The sequence below is a fragment of the Anoplophora glabripennis genome, unplaced genomic scaffold (assembly GCF_000390285.2).
Source record: "Anoplophora glabripennis isolate ALB-LARVAE unplaced genomic scaffold, Agla_2.0 scaffold260, whole genome shotgun sequence".
Lineage (NCBI taxonomy): Eukaryota > Metazoa > Arthropoda > Insecta > Coleoptera > Cerambycidae > Anoplophora > Anoplophora glabripennis.
This window is the reverse complement of record NW_019416403.1, coordinates 372,810-395,049: the sequence shown is the minus strand read 5'-3', so window position 1 is coordinate 395,049 and position 22,240 is coordinate 372,810. Positions and strand designations below refer to the sequence as shown.

Genomic DNA, 22,240 nt, shown 5'->3' with positions numbered 1-22,240 from the left:
GAATGCTAAGAATCAGTATGTTTATAAAGTGAATGTTTGGTGCGCGATTTTTAATGATCGAATTATCGGACCCTTTTTTATAGAAACTTTAAACGCCCAAAATTTTTTACGTCTTTTGGAAACGGAATTTACTGATGTTTTGGACAATCTGCCGCTAGATGCTAGACAGAATTTATATTTTATGTTAGACGGTGCTCCTGCACATAGTTCGCGAATAATTAGAAACTGGCTGAATACTAATTTTCCGTTAAAGTGGATAGGGCCTCGTAGCCCGCTGCAGGACTGGCCAGCCAGGTCTCCTGATCTTACACCAATGGATTTTTATTTTTGGGGTACAGTTAAAAATAAAGTTTACACCAATCGTCCACAAAACATGGAAGATTTAAAACGACGAATAAGAGAGGCATGCCGAAACATTTCTTGTGAACAACTGCGAAAAGTAAATCGTCATATAAGAAAGGTAACAGAAGAATGTATAAGGAGAGATGGCGGCTACATTGAAACTAAGAAAATAAACTGAGTTTTGTTATACTTATTTTTTTTTTGTTATCCAGTCTGTATTAGCTTATTTACATTTGTATTAAATGAATTTTCTGTACAACCCTGTATACGATTTGGATGAAACTTGACATGGGTATATTTTCGATGATACTGATTAAAACTAAGGCATCAGCATTTCCGTATTTTATTCGCTAATAAAAAAACCGAAAAATCGACCCCCTTTTAATTTCCCCTAACGCACACCTATGGATATACGTAAGTTTAATGATTCTCAAATGTTCACCCCATTGACCTGCATAAGTGGTTAAAATTTGAAAAGGATTAGTCAATTAACACCTGAGTTATAGGCCTGTGTCACCTAAATCGTAGCCACACTGTATATGACCTTATGCTGTATGCTACATTGATTTCTTATAAAAATAATGATTAAGCAATGTTTACAAAAAAATTACACAAAAAGTACCTACTTAAGTATTTAAATATGTAGTTATTTTACAAACAAACAAACAATTTTACAAATTGTTTTTATATCTATATTATTTTCAGTGTAACATAATATACGTGCAAATTAGTTTAATTTGTAACCTATTTAATGTTATCAATCTTTCTCCCTTACCCTATTTATTTTTCATCACTTCTACTTTTAATCTGACCAATTGAAAGAATCAAATTTGTAGTAGTATTATTTTTATTTTCGGTATTGTAGTAGGTATAATTAACTATAATTTAAAGGTGCGTTTTGCCATGATAAAACCCACCGTAACCAAGTATCGACGTGATAATAAGCCATAATTCACTCGGATCGCAAAAGATAAATCTGAGGCTTAGGTAATAGAAGGGGTGTTTTATTATTTTCAGCCGCACCCCTATAGTACTCAAAGAAACCATTTAAAAGATAAACGATGCAGCGAAATAAATAAATGATATGTAGTTCCTCAAAAATATGAACTAGAGTTACCTGTGTTACAAGGAAAGGTGAGCAGATTCAACGAAATTTAGAGGATTTATTGGATTTTCCGTACTTGTTTCCGTGCTTAACGATCTGTGAATTGTATGTAAGCTTTAGCTTTTACGTTAAATAGATATCCACTTTCTCGATCTTTTTACACAGGCTCCAACATAAAATTTTGTGTGTATAAATTTGAGTTAACTTTTTAATTTTTTAATAAAATACACAATATAATCATAATAATCTTTATTGGATATTAAAACAGACATGTTTCATTTTCGAAGAAGTATGGATTAATCACTCCACCAGACCAAAAATCACACCAAACAGTTACTTTTTATGGATGCATTGGTTGTTTGAATATTACTCGTGGGTTTTTTTCGCCCCAGATAGGACTATTTTGCTTGTTTTGCTTATTTTGTTAAAAACATCATTTTCTTCTTTTTCTGCAAGAGCCCAATTAACAAATGTATGACGTAATCCATGGTCACTTGGCAATAATTCTTGTGTTAAATGTACTTTGTAAATATTTAAGTGAAGATCCTTATGCAAAATACTGAATAAAGTGGTCTAATCGCGAACGATGACGAATTGATGTGTTTGGTATTGCAGTAACACTACCATTGACAACTGTAACATTTTCTTGTGAACGGTCACTACGACTATAAATTTTACTTCTTTGATCTTGAATTGAACCAGTTTCTTCAAATTCATTCACAATATTTCGGATGGTGCTGTTTGTTGAACAATTTGTTTTCCCATATTTTGTACGATACTTTCCTCCAACTTCTGCATAACTTTCATCAAATTTAAAACAATTTTTAACAATAAAGACGCGTTGTTCAGTCATAGGTATACTTCTCCATATTTATTAACCGCCTTGTTTCTACTTAACAGCAAGCTGTCAAAAAACTAAAACCACTCTAGTACAAAAAACACAAATAGCGGCAAATTTAAAATGTTAACTCAAATTTGAACACCCGCTATTTAAATAAATATTGATAAGTAGAATTTTAAATAAAAAAAGAAAAAGAAATTGTAGTTAGTAGTCATGTTTTTGTTTAAACATTTTAGACATCTGAATATTAATTTTTCAAAGTCTGAATGTATGTTAGTATTTTCGAGAGCTGCTAGCTACAAACGCATGTAATCTTTCACTAACTATAGCCAACTATATTAGTACCATTTGGAATAATAGAAATTAACTGCAAAAAGCATATCAGTGTGTGCTGTCTTTTTCATTTGATACTCTTTGTTACCTCCAATAAGTATTGTAATGTTTATTACAAAAATTTTAGAATATACAGAATGTTTTGTGCAGTCACCGCAATCAGGGTTCATAGTTCAAAAGTAATAAAGAATTCCCTGACTTTTCTAGGTTTTCCCTGACTTATAAAAAAAAATCCAGGTCACTTGTAGTTCATTTTTACATACTAATTGGTATTTATGCATTAAATTTTTTCTCGACCGGACTTCTTAATCTTTTTTATAACCTAACAACCTCTTATAAAGGTTTCAAAACCACAAAAAGTTTTCTCTTTCAAGAACCCAGAGCCGGTTTTCACAAAATTTCCAGTTGCAAACATTAAATTCCCTGACTTTCATGAATATTTTTAAAATTCCCTGACTATTCCCTGTTTTTTATGAAGAATAACAAATTCCCTGACTTTTCCCGGTATTCCCGGTTTTCCCGGCCGCTATGAACCCTGTAAGGATCATAAAACTGCATATCTTTCCTCATTTAAGCTTTTTTGTACCTCTGCTACTTTCCCAGATCCCTACACTAAACATCGAAAAAAAACTCACCCAGTATATGTAAGGATGAAAAGAATGTAATAAGGTAAATTTTAATCTTGAAGTAAGTAAATAAAATTTATTTACTGAAATAAATAAATATTAATCGGAAAGTTTAATTCAAAATTATGTATTCTTGATTGAAGAAAACAGTTTTTTTTCTATGTATCCCATTGTATGATCTAACAGTGTAAACAGAACACACTAAATTACTTTGTATATATCGACATTGCTGATTACTTCCCTATTGATGAACAATAAAGTGGATACATAATTTAATGAAATATCACTTCATGATTATGTATACCACACATTAAACGATTATAGAGCACTAACTATACCATCTGAAATTATCAACAAAATCAATTATTATATTAAACATCAAATGTATCTAAATCAGAAAATATGTTTAAGACCAGGGTACGCTTCATGTAGAATTGCGAAGAAAATTGCAGCTTGTTCTGATGTTTGGTTTGAACCTTTGAAGCCCATACAATAAAGGAGTTCTTTTCAAAGTCACTTCCTTAGACGCGATTGTCATCGTATCACAACAATTAAAACTAACATTAAAGGTTTTATTCTTCAGATGTGTCTTTAGTAAAGCTCAAAGTACTGGAGTTCATAATACAACATGATTAACTTTACTAATGTTACATTTGAATATAATACCTCAAAGAAAATCTACTTTTACAACATTTTCTTTTAGTAACCAAGCAGATTTTAAATTATTTGGCCTTTTAGAAAGTTACTAAAATTTTATGCATTTTAAACTCAAATCAGTTTTCCGGTTACCATGTATGGGTATGTATATGGATATTTATATGCATGTATAATATAACGTGAGAAATTAACGTTATATTATTTTAGCCGCGTTAAGCACATTTTACGTAGTGTGCAGCGCAGGAAACAAGGCAATAAATCAGCAGGAATTTATTTAGTATTTTTCAGGCATAAGAATTCCGCAGAATATAATTCCGACACGGAAAGGATCGGGTAATATTTCATAAACATACTGCGGCTAAAATATATAACCAAAGAAAAAGTATTAATAACCCGGGTCATCCCTCCGCCGCTGGCGAGCATATTTTTTATTTGAATAAAGATCTCGGGGGAGCACAATGGTCGAGAAGTAATAAAAAAAGCTTAAGCCATCGAATGTGGCAACTTTGACNAAGTTATATAGTCATTAACGTTATTGAAACTGACAGCTGCTATACAGCTCGTTAAGAAATGAGGTTAAGTTGGTCGCTATAAGCTACTCCCTACGTCCAATGTGTCAGAGCCAACTTCGACCACGTTTTTATTTGAACGCTCGTTATTTGACACCGAGAAACCGATTACACACTACCTATGACAATTAATATTTCGAAAACTTCTCGGTTTTCGATTTCAAAACTTAAACTGACTTATTATCAAATGTCACAGATTTTTGTTTAATGCTAAATTAAAGATACTGTTGATCTCATTCTATTATAAACTTCACATTTTAAATGTCCACAATGCATTTTAATATTTTTATATCAGTATATCCAAGTAAGGATGTTAATTGTTTTTCTTTTTTTTAACGCTGAGGTCTATTTAAAAAGTTTTTATTGTTTGAGGTAGTAACATAATTAAAATAATTTGCTTAGAAAAGTGAAAAGATTCCATCTGCTTAAAATACATGTTGTATGTGTCATTCATTCATAAAATAAATATTGTTCATTACATCAAAAAGTGAAAATATCAAACAAATTTGTAATGCATACAAAGCACAAACTGTCAAATAATTTGTGAATAAATACAAATGTATGCAAATGTTTTAATATATTTTTGAAGGTAGTAGGTAATAATGTATCAACGGTTTGTCTTTCTCATTTGTTATATTTGTCTTTTAATACAAAATTGCGAAAAAAATACTATTTAAGTATATAAAATACATATAGTTCCATTAAAAACAAAGTATTGTAATATTTTGTACAGTTTTGATAGAGCACCACGTTTTTTATCTCAAATTGCTACTCTGCATATTTGTTACATTTGTTATTTGCGACTTTAATTAGTACAATGTGCCAGTAGAGACAAATTAGGAGTCAGGTTTGTATAAACATTGAATATGTGAAAGCTTTGTGGTAATGTAATATATGACTTTTCCTCTAATTAAAGCAAAAATGGTTATTTAATCAGGATTTGTCAACATAGTCCGTTTGCCTCTTTATATGTTTCTGTATAATTATTTAATTAATATATTTATTATTAAAAATAAGCAAATTTGTGTACTATTCGTTTTAATATCGATTCAGAGTGTCCGGAAATAAATGAACCAACTTCAGCACAAGCTTCATTGGATAAAAATAATAAATAAGTCACGGATTTAGGTAAAGTTATGTTAGTACCATTTTGCTTAAAAAGTTATGGCCCTTTAAGGTTTTTTATACGTATTTCATTTTTTAAACTTTTTAAATTCTTTGAGATTTGATAGATCTTTTGGGGTAGTTTTGGGGTAAATTTGAACATAAGCTAGTTTTTTATTTGAAATAGACAGGTCACTAAGAATACCTGGAATAGTCCTTGTTTTTTACTTTTTTTCCGGAAAATGTTTAAGAAAAAGCATAATGAGTAGTGGTGACATATAACCTACAAAGCATGTCATGAGTTATACTTTAAATGCCATTGCTATTTCATGTCTATTGGCACATGCTCTTAGTGATTAACTAACTAACTCGTTAATTAAAACGTGCAGAGAATTTTGTGGTAGTAATTTTATTTACTAAGTTGCTAAATTTTGACCTCGAAGTAAATAAATTCTTCTCTTCCGATTTATATTAACTTACCTCTATTACAAAGTAAACGATTACAGATACATTTGAACAGAGATATGCTAATGTAGTGCTTAAAATAAATTAGTGTAGATACAAATTTAACAAAAAAGATTCATGCCAACAAGTTGTTTCTTTATGGTTTTGTTTTTTTTTTAATTTATTGTCTACATTTAAATTTTATATAAAAACATTTCTTAACACTGAAAATAATAAACTTAATTTTTATAATTAATTGAAGCTAACGAAATTATTATGAAAACTACTGTCAACGGAAATAAGTACGCTGTATGCAATGTAAATTGAGATATTAGAGAAAAGCTATTTTACTTTCAGTAGTTCTAATTGTTACAGCCTATTATACTTGCCTATGCAATTCCTTGGTCCAGCGCTGAAAGGAATATAAGCGTAATTGTGCCTTAAGGATTGTTTTTCGGGCAGGAATCTTTCAGGATCAAATTTTTCAGGCTCACTGAACACTTCTGGTGCATGGTTCATTCCGTATATAAATATAGATATAGTTGTTCCCTTTGGTATCTTTGTGCCATCTGTAACATAAGAGTGCCCATAATAAAAATCTAAAACGTCTCGTTTCTCTCGATACTGGATGTTTTTAAATGGTACCAGTGAATGTAGAGCCAAAAATAAGAGGATTGAAGTAAAAATACATTATAATGAAAGTTGCACCCCTGAGGCGATATACCCTCTTAAAGGAGGGGATTGAAATTCACATTTTAATTATTTTCTTTAACATGAGGAATGCTAGAGACACGAAACTTGGTCTATCTATTACTAATAAAGAGACAACTTTCCAATATTTGTTCGATCATTGGCTATAGTTTATCTTTTCGGGAACACATATTCACTAAAATAAATAAGGCAGCAAAATCGTATGGCTTCATATTAAGAAACTGTAGAAATTTTAGCAACATTAAAACTTTAAAAACATTATATTATTCGTTTGTCAGGTCTAAATTAGAATATGGTTGCATCATTTGGAGTGTTATAAAATCAGTATTGAAAGAATTCAGAGAAAGTTTTTAAAATTTTTGTATTTCAAAGAAGTTGGAAATTATCCAGAATTTGATACTCAATACAATACGCTGTTGACAAGGTTTGATATTACCAGTTTAGACGTAAGAAGAAAAAAATGTTTTTAACTGTCTTTTTTTATACAAAATATTACATAACAGTATTGATTGCTCTGTTTTTCTGTCTCAAATTCAGTTTATTATACCCAGCGAACACTCAAGACATACGACATACCTTTTTTCTTAACATTCCTAGAACGAATCTTACTTTAAAATCACCTTTATATGTAATGTGTTGTAACTTCAATAAATTATGCCACTTGTGTGATAATTTTGAGCGTATATTGATAATTACTAAATCAGGAACGTATCTTTTGATGATATGTGGATTATCTTTGTATTTTTTTGTATACCTAATTGTTTCGTAATTAATGTACTAAGTTTGTATTGTATCTGTATTTAGATTAAGTAGGTATTTATAATTTTTAGAAGTAAAATAAAATTGCTCTGTAAATGGGGTAACTGTTGAGCAATAAAGCTATTATTATTATTAATAATAATAATAAGTTTTCCTTAGTAACATATCCATAGTGTTTTGTTTCTAATAAAAATATTTAAAATATTTTTACCAACAATCCAGTCATCTTCCAACATCCTCTCTATAAGAGGTACGGGAGAGTAATATCTTAATGCTTCCTTCACCACGATATCTAAGTACTTCAACTCATTTATTTGAGACGTGCTAATATCCGAGTCAATATCATTTCCGAAGGCCTCTTGTAATTCTTCGTAGATCTTCTTTTGAATTTCATTATTCTGACAAATGGCGTAGAGGGTGTAGCAGATCGCTACGCCTGCCGTATCGTAACCCTGAAAAATAATCAGTTAATGGCAAAATAATTAAAATTGCAGTGTAAACTTATAACCTCGAGTACACTATTTATAAAACTAGCTTATAAAATCGTATAACCTATTACAAATGTTTGACGTGTTAGAATACATAATCTCATACTCATACTCATACTNTTAAAATTATTATTATTATTAATAATAATAATAAGTTTTCCTTAGTAACATATCCATAGTGTTTTGTTTCTAATAAAAATATTTAAAATATTTTTACCAACAATCCAGTCATCTTCCAACATCCTCTCTATAAGAGGTACGGGAGAATAATATCTTAATGCTTCCTTTACCACGATATCTAAGTACTTCAACTCATTTATTTGAGACGTGCTAATATCCGAGTCAATATCATTTCCGAAAGCCTCTTGTAATTCTTCATAGATCTTCTTTTGAATTTCATTATTCTGACAAATGGCGTAGAGGGTGTAGCAGATCGCTACGCCTGCCGTATCGTAACCCTGAAAAATAATCAGTTAATGGCAAAATAATTAAAATTGCAGTGTAAACTTATAACCTCGAGTACACTATTTATAAAACTAGCTTATAAAATCGTATAACCTATTACAAATGTTTGACGTGTTAGAATACATAATCTCATACTCATACTCATACTGTTTATTGATCATCCATATACAAGTGTACACTTTTAAGTCACAATAAAAGAACAGTCATTAAGAAAGTTAGAGATGCTGTAAAAACAGTGTTCTAGCAAGTAATTTTTAGCAAGTCTTTTGAACTTATAAATGTTCATGTCATCAATATTAACAGTTTCAATACATCCATTATTGTATAATTACTAATTATTTGTATAGCCATTTTCTGTAGACTAAAAACTAGCTTTGGTTGAGTTACCCCAAAGTGTAACTCCATAATTTATGTGGCAAATATTTGAGAGGAAAGTCTATTGCTCAGTAGGTATGCGGCTTGCATGTGAGATGTGCATCGAATGTTAGGCCCAATAGTTTTACCGGACGTATCAGAACTGAAACGGATAGATTGGGTTTTCTGGTCATTTAGTTTAAGCTTGTTAGCTGAAAACCAATCACGTGCTTGAGAGATTCCAACACACAATTAGAAGATACATAAAATAGATAAAGTTGGATACCTGTGCAGTCAAAAACTGTCCAAATATTAAGACTGATTAAATTTCTCTGTATTTTTTGCGGCGGAGAAACTGCAAATGTAATTAAATCCATAAAAATTGCTCTTAAAGTATATATAGTTTTGTAAAAAAAATTGATTTATAAAACAATATTCACGCAAGATTTCAATTTCGCACCATTTGTGCGGTAAAGTGTTGCCAACGAAAAAAAAAAAAAAACAGCATGACAGCTGACAATTCAGGGTTATGAAAAATGGAGCACTACTCGAAAGAACTGCGTTTTCACTGTTGAGCAATAGTTTAAAAATAATGAAAGTTTGACAGCTACAGATCGCAATTTTCGTACAAAATGTGGTGGAACAGTGATTTAACTTTGTCAACTGGGAAGAGATTGGTTGAAAAATTTAGAGAGACTGTATCAATTAGTGATCTTAAACACTCTGGCCGTCCTTCACAATTCGTTCAACACAACACAAACAAAGTCAAGCAATAACAGTTAATGGTGCTCGCTATCCTGACAACATAACCCAATTTTTTGTGCCTAAATTGTAAGATATGGATGTAGACGACATGTTTTTCCAACAAAACGGTGCCATGTGCCATACCGTCCGAGAAACAACTCAATTACTGTATGAGTCATTTCCTGGTCGTGTAATTTCCCGTTTTGTTGATCAGAATTGGACACTCAGATAACGATTTAATGCCGTTGGACTCATTTCTTTAGGGCTTTTTTGAAGCCTAAGGTTTATGCAAGTACTGCAGCAAAATAATCTTTCCCTGATACTCCAATACACAGGATATATGGTGGCATAATTTTTTAAATTAGTAGCCTTACTGAATAGAATAGAGGCTCATAAAATCATTAAACAGATTTAAAAAATGCCAAGGAAAATTAATTTAAAAAACAAATATGTCCTACAAATGATGAATTCTAACCGGAAATATATTATTTATATATTAGTTATTTAAATATGTACGTATACCTTTACACAAATCAGCTAATAACAGTTATTGACAAAAATAATTTCCGGTAAAAATTGGTGTTGGTTAATTGGACAAACATCTGTAGAATCTTTGTAATAAATTATTTTCTCAGGAAAAAATTATTGATTACTTATTTTAAATATTCTAAAGTAATTTTTTTATTTAGGTATGTACATTAAGTTTTTTTGGATATAAAAGATTTCATACAAAAATTGTGTTGTCTCAAATACATAAGTTATAATTTAAATGTGGAACCATATATGAGAAGGTAAATTTTTCCATCATTTAAAAAAGTTCATGTATGAACCTATGTCCTGTGTACAAGGTGAAACATATCACATAATACAATAAATAAATACACAGAGGTTGACATTTATGAAAAAACAGCAGCAGCTGCCAATTCTATTTCTAACTTTGTTTTTATCAATCGCAATATCTAAAAGTATTGCTAAATAATTAATATTTATTAAATAGTCAGATATATTTCTCTGAAAATAAATAATAATTACGATTGACCTATACACTCTCCTGATGCTAAGTTTATTTCGAAACTGTGGTTATGTTAAATGAATCGGCATTTATTTGAAACCAATTCCGATAAATTTATTAAGTATCATAGTATTTTTATATTGATAGTTGTTTTTTTTTGTTACTGCTTTTATCTACATTTTTTTAATTGTGTTTTCTAAGAATTCTTTAATGATATAGAATATGTTCAAGTGTCTAGCAAATACTGCCTAAAATATAAAAAAATATATTTGTTAAATTATAATTCGTATAACCCGTTTATCCGAAATTATTTAATTGCGTCACAACTTTTCTTTGTTTATTTAGTTATGTTATCAATATTTATCTATCGTAAACTTCACCTTGAATATTCGGAAAACACAAAAGACGTCGATACGAGTCTTCGTTTCCGGTTCCGTTTTCAACTTCAAAGGTGTATCGATGATAAATTGCGGTAATGCATTTTCTAGACTTAATGAACAGCTACAATGTTATCATAACAATGTTATTGAATATTACCCTTTCTGAATTGAAGACCATTTGAAAAGGAGAATAAGAAGCTACTTAATTTCTACAGTTTTGTCTTTTTAATGTTACCTTCTAAGGTACCTAATATGGACATGACAGCTATTCGAAATAAGCTTAGCTGTAAGCAATATTAAAAGTAAGAATTATTTGATTTTCACATTATTTGCGTCATAACCATCCATTTTTCTATTTTTTCTGGAATCTTAGACGTTAGGCGTGTAGTCTTATTATACAGGGTGTACATAAATAAGTGCGAAAAAATTCAGGGGGTGATTCCATGTGGAATATAAAAAAATCTCATTTGAACATCCGCTGTAAAAATATAAATTTCTAAAATATCAATAAAGTGACAGAAATAAAATTAAGTAAACATTTTCTGCTATCGAGAAGGCACTCAGTAAACAATTTGTTGATTTTTCCCTACGGTTGCAAGGGGTAGAAACAGCCACCCCTAAGACTTGTTTCGTACGTGACTTTTTTTTATTACTACTTTACCATTTGAAAATTCATTTCAGATAGACTGATTCATTTTAACCTAAAAAGGTATCTTGTAATTTTTTCGTAAAATTTTTTATTTTTTTTTGCATTTTTGAGCATGTTTTTGAAATGTTATTACAGATTTTTTTATTTCACCAAAAAGTATATGTCAAAACGAAAAAAATTATTACCGGCAGAACTTTTTTTAAGTAGAATTTTTCTTTGAAAGAAATGTTTCAGGACGAAAAAAATTAATATCTCAGAAACTTCTTGATTTTCTTATCTAAAAAAAATTGGGGTTATTTAAGACTGAGAAAGGTATACTCTCAGCAAGTTTCGTCAAAATTAAATAATTTTTGCAAAAATGAGAAATAAAAAACGAAAAATCAGAAAAAAACCTGTTTTTCGCATTTTTCTCGGAAAATTTGAGGTTATATTAAAAAGTGACCGCTGCAAAAGTTGTAGATTTTTGCATAGTCTACAACTTTTGTACTAGATACTTTTTTGTTTGACGTCAACTTTCGCCAGAAATTACAATTTTTCATAATTTTTCAACCCCCCAAATCAACCCTCTGCCGCCCCTGCTGATGCATTTATTTTTTTTTTAGGTTTATTATAAGTCCTTTTACCATTTCCACTTATGGGAACCATTTTTTTTTCTCCAAGTGTAATTTGGTTGGACTATATAGTAGGGATATTGGCGAAGATCTTCATAATAAAAAATGACGTGGAAATTTATCCGTATTTATTATTTGAGAGCAGATTAATAAAATATCCAAATAGTTGCGTATTATTTTTTTTTTAATCTGAATGAAAATACTACTCGTAAACATCAGTTTTTCTATAATATTGTAAATACAACTAAAAATTTACAGATGTATGTAGTCGTTTGACCTTGAAAATTAAAAAATTTTTGCCTGCAGCGCTTTTTTTCTTTCTTGACCACCTAGTAAAAAAGCCACTGGCCTCATCTATTCACAATGTCACGAGCCACCACTGATGCAAGGGCATTTCTAGGGTGTAAAATGTGAACTGCACATAAATAAAATTTGCTAATACAATTTTTCCAAGTAGGTTCCTAGAAAATGGCAGACTTAGTATTTACAATTTTGATAAAATTGCAGTTTCTAACAAAGCGCATTCTAAATATTTACTTAATGAAAAACATTAGAGCTTAATCTATTTTTTACTTATTATGATAACGACTCATAAATTAAAATACCCTCTACATAGTGGCACTTAGGTGTGTGTATATTCTTTTTGTTTAAGTTTGTTGTTATAGATAGGTGGTAGTTTACAATATGCTTGCCTGTATTCGTTAGAAGTGGTACTACATGAAAGAACAATATTTACCCACCTCAAACATAAAAGTATCCACCTCTTCCCTTATGTCTTTATTAGTTAGCTCCTTTCCATTATAAGTTGCCTCCAGCAGCATATCCAGAAGCGCAGCCTTAATCTTAACGCCGTCATCGCCTTCCTTGCCATCTTTTTTGCTTTTGAATTCCCTTTGACGTTCCTTAATAACGTTATCAGTGAAATTGTGCAGTATAGTGAGATACTCTTTGTATGTCTTATAATAAGGCGACAGTCTGAATAAAATTGGGTTTCTGAGCCAGCCCGAGAAAAACCGCATCGTGAAGATTTCAAGGAATCCCGTGACCGCCTCTACGTATTTAGGGTTTCCTTTAAATTGTGCACGGATGGGGGTGCCAAATGCAGTTTCTGAAATATTCGTAATAGTTTAGCTGAGTATTTATTATTTGTAGTGAGACAAAAAAATTTTTCTACACATATTTGCAAATGTGGCACATTTTCATTTTTTGTTTTGTATTAAAGACGCTAGAAAATGAAATCCAACTGGCTAGTATCTGTTTTGTATTAGTTTTAGTTAGTTCGCTGTCTCAAACTGGGCCGAAAAGGTACAAATTTTCGGACGATTTCAGAAAAATATACACTGTGTCCCAGTTATGATATGGGCAAGCGTATTGATTTTCATCAAAACGACAAAAAACATTCAGGGCACTTGGAAAAAAATCGCAGCGTTTTGAAATTATCGGTATTTCTTTAGGACACTTTGAGGTTGAAAAGTTACAGTCGATATCCTTTGTGTATTCATTATTTGCAAAGTTATGCCAAGTTATTAAAATAGCCCTAATTATGCAATTTTTTACCTTTTTTCTAACCAACATTTTCACTCTGAAAACATTTTTTTTATCAAAAACCCATAATTACGACTTGTAGAAAATACTTTGCACTTTCCAAAACCCTGCTTAGATTTTCTGTACGACCATTATTTCCCGAGAAAAATTATTATTTTGCTTTGATCGACGATAACTTAGTGACCAATAATTATATAAAAAAACGATGATGAAATTACCAATAAAAAAATTTTCCATAGGCCTTTTTAAAAAAAGCAAAAATGTACAAATTTTGTTTTCCGTTGTATTTCTTATGGTTACTCAAAAACTGCTGACTCTAAACTACAGATCTGAAAACTAAACACGTGAAGCTTCAATTTCCTTAATTTTGATTCTTTCTGCGACCATTTCCCTCCAAGTTACAGCTCTTTGAAAATCGCCCAAAATTTTGGGATCCCTTAATTTCTGTGCCTTGTGTAGATATTAAGTGCAATATATTCATGTATATTTGGCCCAATTAACTCCCATAATCCAACCACCCTATGGTCCCATTATAAATTACGCACTTGAATATCTCGTCATATAATCTAATATCTAATTTTTTAAATAGGAGTCTCCATTTTTAGCCCCGGATTCAAAAAGAGCACAAAATCTTAAATTTAGATAGGTACTTAAAGCTCGTTTAAGTTTAAATAGATACGTTAGTTTACGTTTCGATAGGTATTTAAGGCTGTTCTTCGTCAAGCTCAAATTGAAGGACACCATCCGATGTCCTCCTCCGAACCCAACAACTTTTGTAAGGGTAATTTTTGGACTGGTGGTTCCTCTGACTAAGTATTCAGGTGCGTAATTTAAAATATTTTGCCCTTGAAATAACCTTTAAAGGTCATTCCAAAGAAGAGCCTTAAGTGTCTATCTAAACGTACAATTTTGTGCTCTTTCCGAAATCAGAGGTCAAAAATAGAGGTTCCTATTTAAAAAATTTGATTTGACTGACTTTGAAAGTCAAATTGATCTCCCTCCGAACCCAACAACTGTCGTAAGGGTTATTTTCGAATTGGTGGCTTCCCTGACAAGATATTCTAGTCCGTAATTTAAAATGGGACACCCTGTATATATATTAGGGTAGATAGGAGTTACTATACATGAAAATATTGCACTTAAATATCTATTATGATCAAGAAACGTTTCATTTTAAGAGACTTTGCACTTTTGGATCTCGGAAAATGTCCATTTTTGAACTTTGTGCCCATTAAAACTTTGATCAGGAGGATATCAAGTACAAAATATCAAAAATCCATACAAATCTACCGGGAACTGAAATCCATAAGGTTTGCGGGGAGTCCTTTAAAAAAATCGCTGATGCAGGTTAATTAGTAAATAGAAATTTTCACTTTTCTGCAATATTTGACAGACCCATAACATTACCGACATTTTTTTTAATACGACGCTCTATATTTTATAGTATAAATATGTATATAGCCCTTCTAAAGACGAATTCAGCGATATAAGGTTATACCTACTTTTTTGTCATAGTTGTCAAAAAATGAATGAAAGCAATAATTTTGTACCACTTTTTATTTTAATACAGCAAATGTTCAAAGTGGACCCCAGTAACCATTCCACAATGCCCAATTCGGTGTTCAAAGTTATTTTGAATAACATTTGGTTTTATGCTTCGAAGTTCGAACTTCTTCTCTGATACGATTTTTCAATCTTTCGACAGTGTCTGGACTGTTCACATACATTTTGCTTCTTAGATAACTCCACAAAAAAATCTAGTGGGGTTAAGTCAGGGGAGCGTGCCATTCAAGGGCCCTGTTCTGCTTATTCATCGATTTGGGAAGACTTCATTAAGGTAATTTCTTACGTCGACGCGAAAATGTGGAACCAGACATCACCAGCAGACATATCGTTCTCATTAGAGTTGGGAAAAATTAAATCCAGGGCTGGAGTCAGCAGAAAACTAAAAAAATCCAGGTAAATGTCGCCTGTCAAATTGCCCTCAAAGAAATAAAGCCCCAGTATACGATGTCCTAGTATTCCAGTCCAAACATTCACTTTTTTCGGCCATTTTGTATGTTTTTCTTGCATCCAATGCGGATTTTCTGGGCTCCAAAACCTAGTATTTTGCCTGTTCTCGGTTCCGTTTAAGGAAAAAGTTGCTTCGTCAATGAAAATTATGTTATCTTTCAAAGAAACTAGTTTCCTCGCAAAACTGTAACTGTGTCTGTGTCATCTGTACATAGTTCTTGTAAGCCGTTAACTTTATACCAGTTTTGAGACATCAGAGTTCTTTAAACTGAGGACTTCGACAAGTTGAAATATGTAGATCTAATGGATAAGCGAGGATTTCCAGTAACGGGGAGCATCGCATTTTGACGGTCATTTTCTCTTATCCTTCTTCGCCTTCCCGATCCAGGTAAGTCTTTTGTACTTCCGGTTTCTTCAAACTTTTTGGATACTTTACTTATTGTAGCTCGACTAATTCTCTGGTCTGGATACTTATGGTGAAATAAGTCACATACCTCCTGTTGACTACGGATTTTATCTCCGCATCCAATCATAATTAAAATTTCAATTTTCTGTTTTTCGCTTAAAGGGGCAACCATTTTTCAAAATAATTTAACAACGAATTAATTGAAACTGAAACGAATCACGTTATACTTAAGATACTTTGGTGAAATTTATGTGTTTATCGATGTGTTTTTTTTTAAATGCTTTAAAGTCTTAAGTAGAAAAAGATTAATAAAGAGTAGGTACGTTTTTTAATGTACAGAAGAGACTATGATTGTTTGAAATAGTCGTCAGTACGACATAAGAGAATTTTTTTTTACATTTTTTTGAATTCGTCATTAGAAGAGCTATCTATTTATACCCACTATAAAATATAGAGAGTCCTATTAAAAAAATGTCAGCAATGTTATAGGTCTGTCAACCATGGCTCAAAAAAATATAAAATATGACGATTTCTATTTACTAATTGACCTGTTTCAGCGGTTTTAAATCTAAACTGGAAAAAAATATGAATTTTGTTCCATCATTTTGGAACACATTTTTACGATTTGATAACAATTTCTGTATACTGTGTGTAACGCAAAACTGCAAATTCTCTGTAAACTTACCGAAAGTTACGGATTTTCTTACAGGTGTGTGCAGAATCGACACATTAATCACCTGCGAAATTCCGATGTGACAAATACAAAAATGTCATTAGAATCTGAGATTTAGGAAGTCATGTTATATTGACAGAGAAGTACGAAAAGAAAGGCCACAAGGAACAGAAAATTTTCTTAATATTATCCTGGAGTTTTTGAATCGTGACATCAACAGTTTGTTAACCTTAAGTAATGGTGTGTATCAACAATAAATATTTTTCAGAAATATGATTCAAGAGCTAAGTTGTGTCAATATAATTTTTAGTGAAAATTCAGATCGTTCTGTAAGTCACAATGTCACAATAGATAATTTATAAGATAATATATTTTTACGAAAATTTGAAATATCTATCTGCCATTTTTTTATTAGTCTACTAGGTCGAAACAATAGAGTTAAATTTTTTTATCTAGGTACCGCGTACCTAGTTAATTTCGTTAAGTTGAAAATGTTTCTAATTTCTGCAAATGTTGTTTCTACAACGAAGGATATGTAAGGCATTTTTTAGCATAGATTTAGTAGAATCGAAACTTACCACAAATGGCATCCAAAGATGCAAGATTTATAAAGCTGTGAATTTCTTTTGGAGTATTTGGGTTGTTTTCAACTTCTTTGGTCACCAGGTCGATAAGAATATTGAACTGTTTATTGAAAACCTTCATGAATTCTTCCAAAATTTTGAAGTGGAAAGTTGAAGTAATCATTTTCCTGCGGCTTCTCCACTTCGTACCTGCAAGCATTGGTTCAAATTGTCACTAATGCATTACATTGCATTATAACAATCAAATACGATGATGATATCCTCTTTGCCCATTCTCACTACAAGCAATTAGAACCAATATACCATGAAGCATCATGATATAAAGATACATTGTATTGTATTTGCATGGAACACACAGGGTGTTTAAAATGATGTAGGTATCATAAACCCTCTTTCTAAAACTCGTGTCCGTCTTTCTGTCCGTCGAGAGTCTTTCAAAAGGTCTTGCTTCAATCGTACATTCAATAAATAAGGAGCAAATGTGTAAAATATTGTCTATTATTGCACATTTTCAGAAGACACAAAAATGTGATACTCAAATACAGCTGCTCTATTTATAAAGACATTTCATTAAAAGTATGCTAGAAAAGATACAAATAATTACATGGAATGAAAAAACAAGAGGACAAACTACATTTTATATGGATCAAGTCAATTTGTAAGTCCTTATAGTGATAAAATGTTGATCAAGAACTGCTAAAATTGACTAAAATATAAACTTCAGAGGGCGTCAGTTTTTGAATCGTTGTTGTGACGCCATGCTGTGGTACCATTTTCTGATGCACGGGCTAAACGTAAATTCATTGGAAGTTTATTTCTGATTTTAAAAATGTCGTATTACGTTGCAGGTGTAAAAAGTGACTAGTTTTTGCTCATGGGTATGAATACTCTGTATCTTATCTGTATCTTTACAAATTTGCTGGATAAAACAGGAAATGGACATTTTCTGATGTTGCATGTTCCCCGTGATCTTTCAGTGTGAAAAACGAGGCGAAAAATTAAAGGAATCCTTGAATTTCAACATTATTATAGTTTAGATGGACTTTCTTGTTCTGTCATTGTATTATTAGAAGTGCAATTGTTTATAAATCACCAACTTTAAAGCTACACAGTGAAGAGAAACATAATTCAGGATATGAAATGCTATATCAAAATTATGATATGTTTCTTGAAAGCTTCGTCAAATAAATTTGTCTATATTGCTCACCTGTACTAACTAATAATCCATCACCTAACCAGGGTTTGAACAAATCGTACCCATCAGATTTACTTAAATGAACATTGGAGTTCAGCAACTGTTCCAGATATTCCGGCTTTGAAACCATTAAGTGTAATCTGGGCCCTAGCCATAGTTTGTAGAATGATCCATATTTCTTCTGTAGCTTCATGAACGAATGAAGTAAGCCTGGAACAAAAACAATATCTTAAAATCTAAAGAGTTTGTTCCAAAAAAACCTCCTGTTCCTAATCGGTTTTTATTTTTAAGATCACTTTTAATAGTCCACATTCCAAGAGACTAAATTAAAAGAAAATTAAATTCGACATCCAAACGCAGAGTAGTTTTTATAAAACTTGTTAAAAAATACTATATTAATAGAACATAAAACTTAGTTATGATATAATAATATTAATAACATTTGTCTCGATCGTATAATAACTATTCTGGGAACAATTTTATGAATTGCGATAGTTAAATAGATGAACAAATGCAATATGTAGTAAAGATGCTTTCGACGTAGAGATAAAATACAAGTAGTAAGATATAATTAGAAACAGATAAGACGTAAACGAAGATTGATTTCCACTGATATTGCACTGATTTTAATATACCTGATATACAAAAATGTGTCTCAACTACCCATTTTGTGAGGGGAAAAAAGTAAATATAATGATATGGAAACCAAATAAAAACAAGAATAGAACAGAAAGAACATAAAATATATCCCAAAAACTACTAGAGACAAAATTAAACCAGTAACAATAAGGATAACTGTTCAATGGGTTTTCAGAAAACAAAAATAGTGCTGTTATAACTGGCTATTGTTACTAAAAATGACACGTCTTCGATGTAAACATTAATGAGTTTGCAGAAATTAAAAATTATGTAATTATTGTAACTATCTGATGCTACAAAAAATACAACGATATTAAAGTAAATTTTCAATGGGTCTGTGAATATTAAAAATAAACTGATATCATAACTGATTACTGTTACCAAAACATATAAAGGATGTATACATAATATCGCGTAAACAATATTCGTAAATATAATCATGATATTTTGTATATAAAAAAATTGAATGTCTCACAAATTGTAAGTCCTAGGTATACAGAACCTTTAATAAAGTTCACCTATTTTTTTACGGTGCTTTCAAAAATGCAGTAAAATACAGGGTGTTCCATTTAAAAAAACATAACTTTGATATGGTACGCTTTTCCTGGACACCCTGTATATCTCAAAATATTTTTAAAATGTAGCCGTAATCAACCTACACATACCCACCTAAACAGGTTTCTGTAACATTTGCCGTTTGATCACTAGCGACCGAGGCGTTACTGGTGGCCCACCCTGTATTAAGAAAATCATAAATCTAAGACTGATATTTTTAAATAATAGTTATTAAATTTGTTTTGATTCGTATCTAAAAGTCATAGCACACTTGTCGTCGTCATCGTTGAATGGAGTTGTCCAGACACAAATAAATCAGACAGTAATATCGACATCACATTTTCTTACCTTTCGGAGTATTCTCAACGTCCTTTGCGTTTCCAATTACCGGAAAAGGCTTGGGGCCAGGGACATTTCGTAAACACGCGTACTTCGAATAATTTAAATACCAGTTTAACAAGGGCGTTAGAAGAACCACTGCAACAGCTACAATTGCACCAAGAACTAACATGGCGCGGCGATGTGTTTATAGCGTCAAATTGGGTTAGCACTGATAGCATTAATAAGAGGACGACTGTTTACTGGAGATTCTTTAATTTACTAATAATATATCTGCTGATAAATAATGAGCAGCAAATCACAAAAAGTACCCAACCGAACCAGACAGCTGATAAATAAACTTTATATTGAAGGCAAATAATATAGTTCAGATATGGTTTATGTGTTTGTCTCTTGATTATATAATGTAAATACAATAAATACACAGTGGCTATAATTAACACTCTGTCTATTTTAGAATTATAAAAATATGATCTCTTGTTTAAGAATGGGGCTTCACAATTTTCAGAAAAAAATTTAAGCTAGAGAAATCGTTTTCAATTTTGTAACAGAAATAAACTTTTTCTTCAATGTGCCAAACTGTAACTTAATTACGTTTTAATTTGTTTTACGATATATGATAACTGCTATTCATTATATACCAGACTTTATAATTTCAGTGACAAACAATGTTCCACAGATGTTAGTAATAAAGCGTTAAAGCGTTTTATATCTACAGAGTGTGGAGTGTATAATCTATAAAAATTAAACTACAACTTCCTGATGTTTTTTTGTAAATTAAAATTCACTTATTCAACGAAAATGAAGACAAAGGCCGACCCTGTGTTATTTATTAAAAACTTTGGAAATGTCTTTATGCCATCCGAAATGCAACCTTATAATTTAAGTCGGTATAATCTAATACGAGTAATACTAAAAGAAGCTTGGGTTGCATTGTCAAAAAATTTGTGCAGTCAACTGATTTAGTATTTGTATTGAATTCATTATTCACTTAATTATTAAATATTAAGCATCGTGTTAAAAAGTGAAAGATTCCAGACAGTGTAATTTTTATAAAGAAATGAAAAATAAGAATAGCGTGCCGATTACATTAAAATCGAGATTCTTATTTCTTACTTTGCTTAATTTTTTAGTTTGTGCACAAACTAGTTTTAAAATAAATCGAGAAAACAATGCATTTACTATTTCCGAAAGTGTCGATATGGTGTTAGTGTATGGTGCAGCAGGAGAAAATGCGCTCGCGGCGACTAGGTTGTACCGGGAACAATGGCCACAACGTCACCCCTCATGTGCAAATACAATCCTACAGTACGTTTAGCGGCTGCGAGATATGGAAAGTGTTATTCCTCGAGGAGAAGGACGTAGTCAGCAAGTGAACCTTAATGTTGAGGATGCAGTGTTGGAAAATCTTTACGAAAACCCCACAATTTGCACACACACAGCAAGGTGAGGTAGGAGGTGAGGTTCCTATCCTCATCTCCTACCGTACATTGCATCTTAAGGCGCCAGCTGTTGCACCCCTATCATCTGCAACCCGTTCAAAAGATTTTACCCCCGGATTGTGAGCAACGAATGCGTTTGGATTTTACGGCAATGTGCCAAGCAAGTAGATTTTCCTGCTTATGTTTGTATAACAGATGGGGCGACATTTACCCGTGATGAAGTGAATTTCCATAATATGCACATATGGACCGATGAAAACCCTCACGCATTTAGGGAAACTCATTTTCAATATCGGTTCTCTGTAAACGTTTGGGCTGGCATAATAAGCGATGTACTTGTGGGTCCCTATTTCTTTGAAAGACAACTAAATGGACCAACATATGCTGACTTTTTGGAGAAACAGTTGCCTGAATTATTGGACGATGTGGCATTACAAGTTCGGGCACGCATGTTTTATCTGCAAGATGGGGCTCCTCCACACAGTACTCGAGAAGTAACTACACTTTTGAATGAAATGTTTCCTCAGCGATGGATTTGACGCTTTGGTCCTGTGCCGTGGCCACCTCGGTCACCCGATCTAACCCAATGGTATTTTATCTTTGGAGTCACTTGAAGTCATTGATTTACAATACTCCAATTGCTACGGTGGAAGAA

General features: G+C 31.6%; 2 protein-coding genes across 4 annotated transcripts in view; one reads left to right on the top strand and one right to left on the bottom strand.

Moving 5' to 3' along the window:
* LOC108906861 (cytochrome P450 4d2-like) overlaps positions 1-20,462 on the bottom strand; it is a 26,013-nt gene extending 5,551 nt beyond the window's left edge. For all 3 annotated transcript variants that reach the window (XM_023454444.1, XM_023454443.1, XM_023454445.1), the window contains exons 1-6: positions 20,153-20,462; positions 18,623-18,820; positions 17,410-17,604; positions 12,935-13,302; positions 8,197-8,437; positions 6,411-6,590 (exon numbers count right to left, since the gene is read on the bottom strand). In XM_023454444.1, coding sequence (XP_023310212.1) covers positions 6,411-6,590; positions 8,197-8,437; positions 12,935-13,302; positions 17,410-17,604; positions 18,623-18,820; positions 20,153-20,315 — 1,345 coding nt within the window. In that variant the 5' untranslated portion in view covers positions 20,316-20,462. The remainder of the gene's footprint in view (positions 1-6,410; positions 6,591-8,196; positions 8,438-12,934; positions 13,303-17,409; positions 17,605-18,622; positions 18,821-20,152) is intronic.
* Positions 1-22,240, top strand: part of LOC108906859 — a 267,026-nt gene that overhangs the window by 170,949 nt on the left and 73,837 nt on the right. The gene's annotated exons all lie outside the window — the stretch shown is intronic.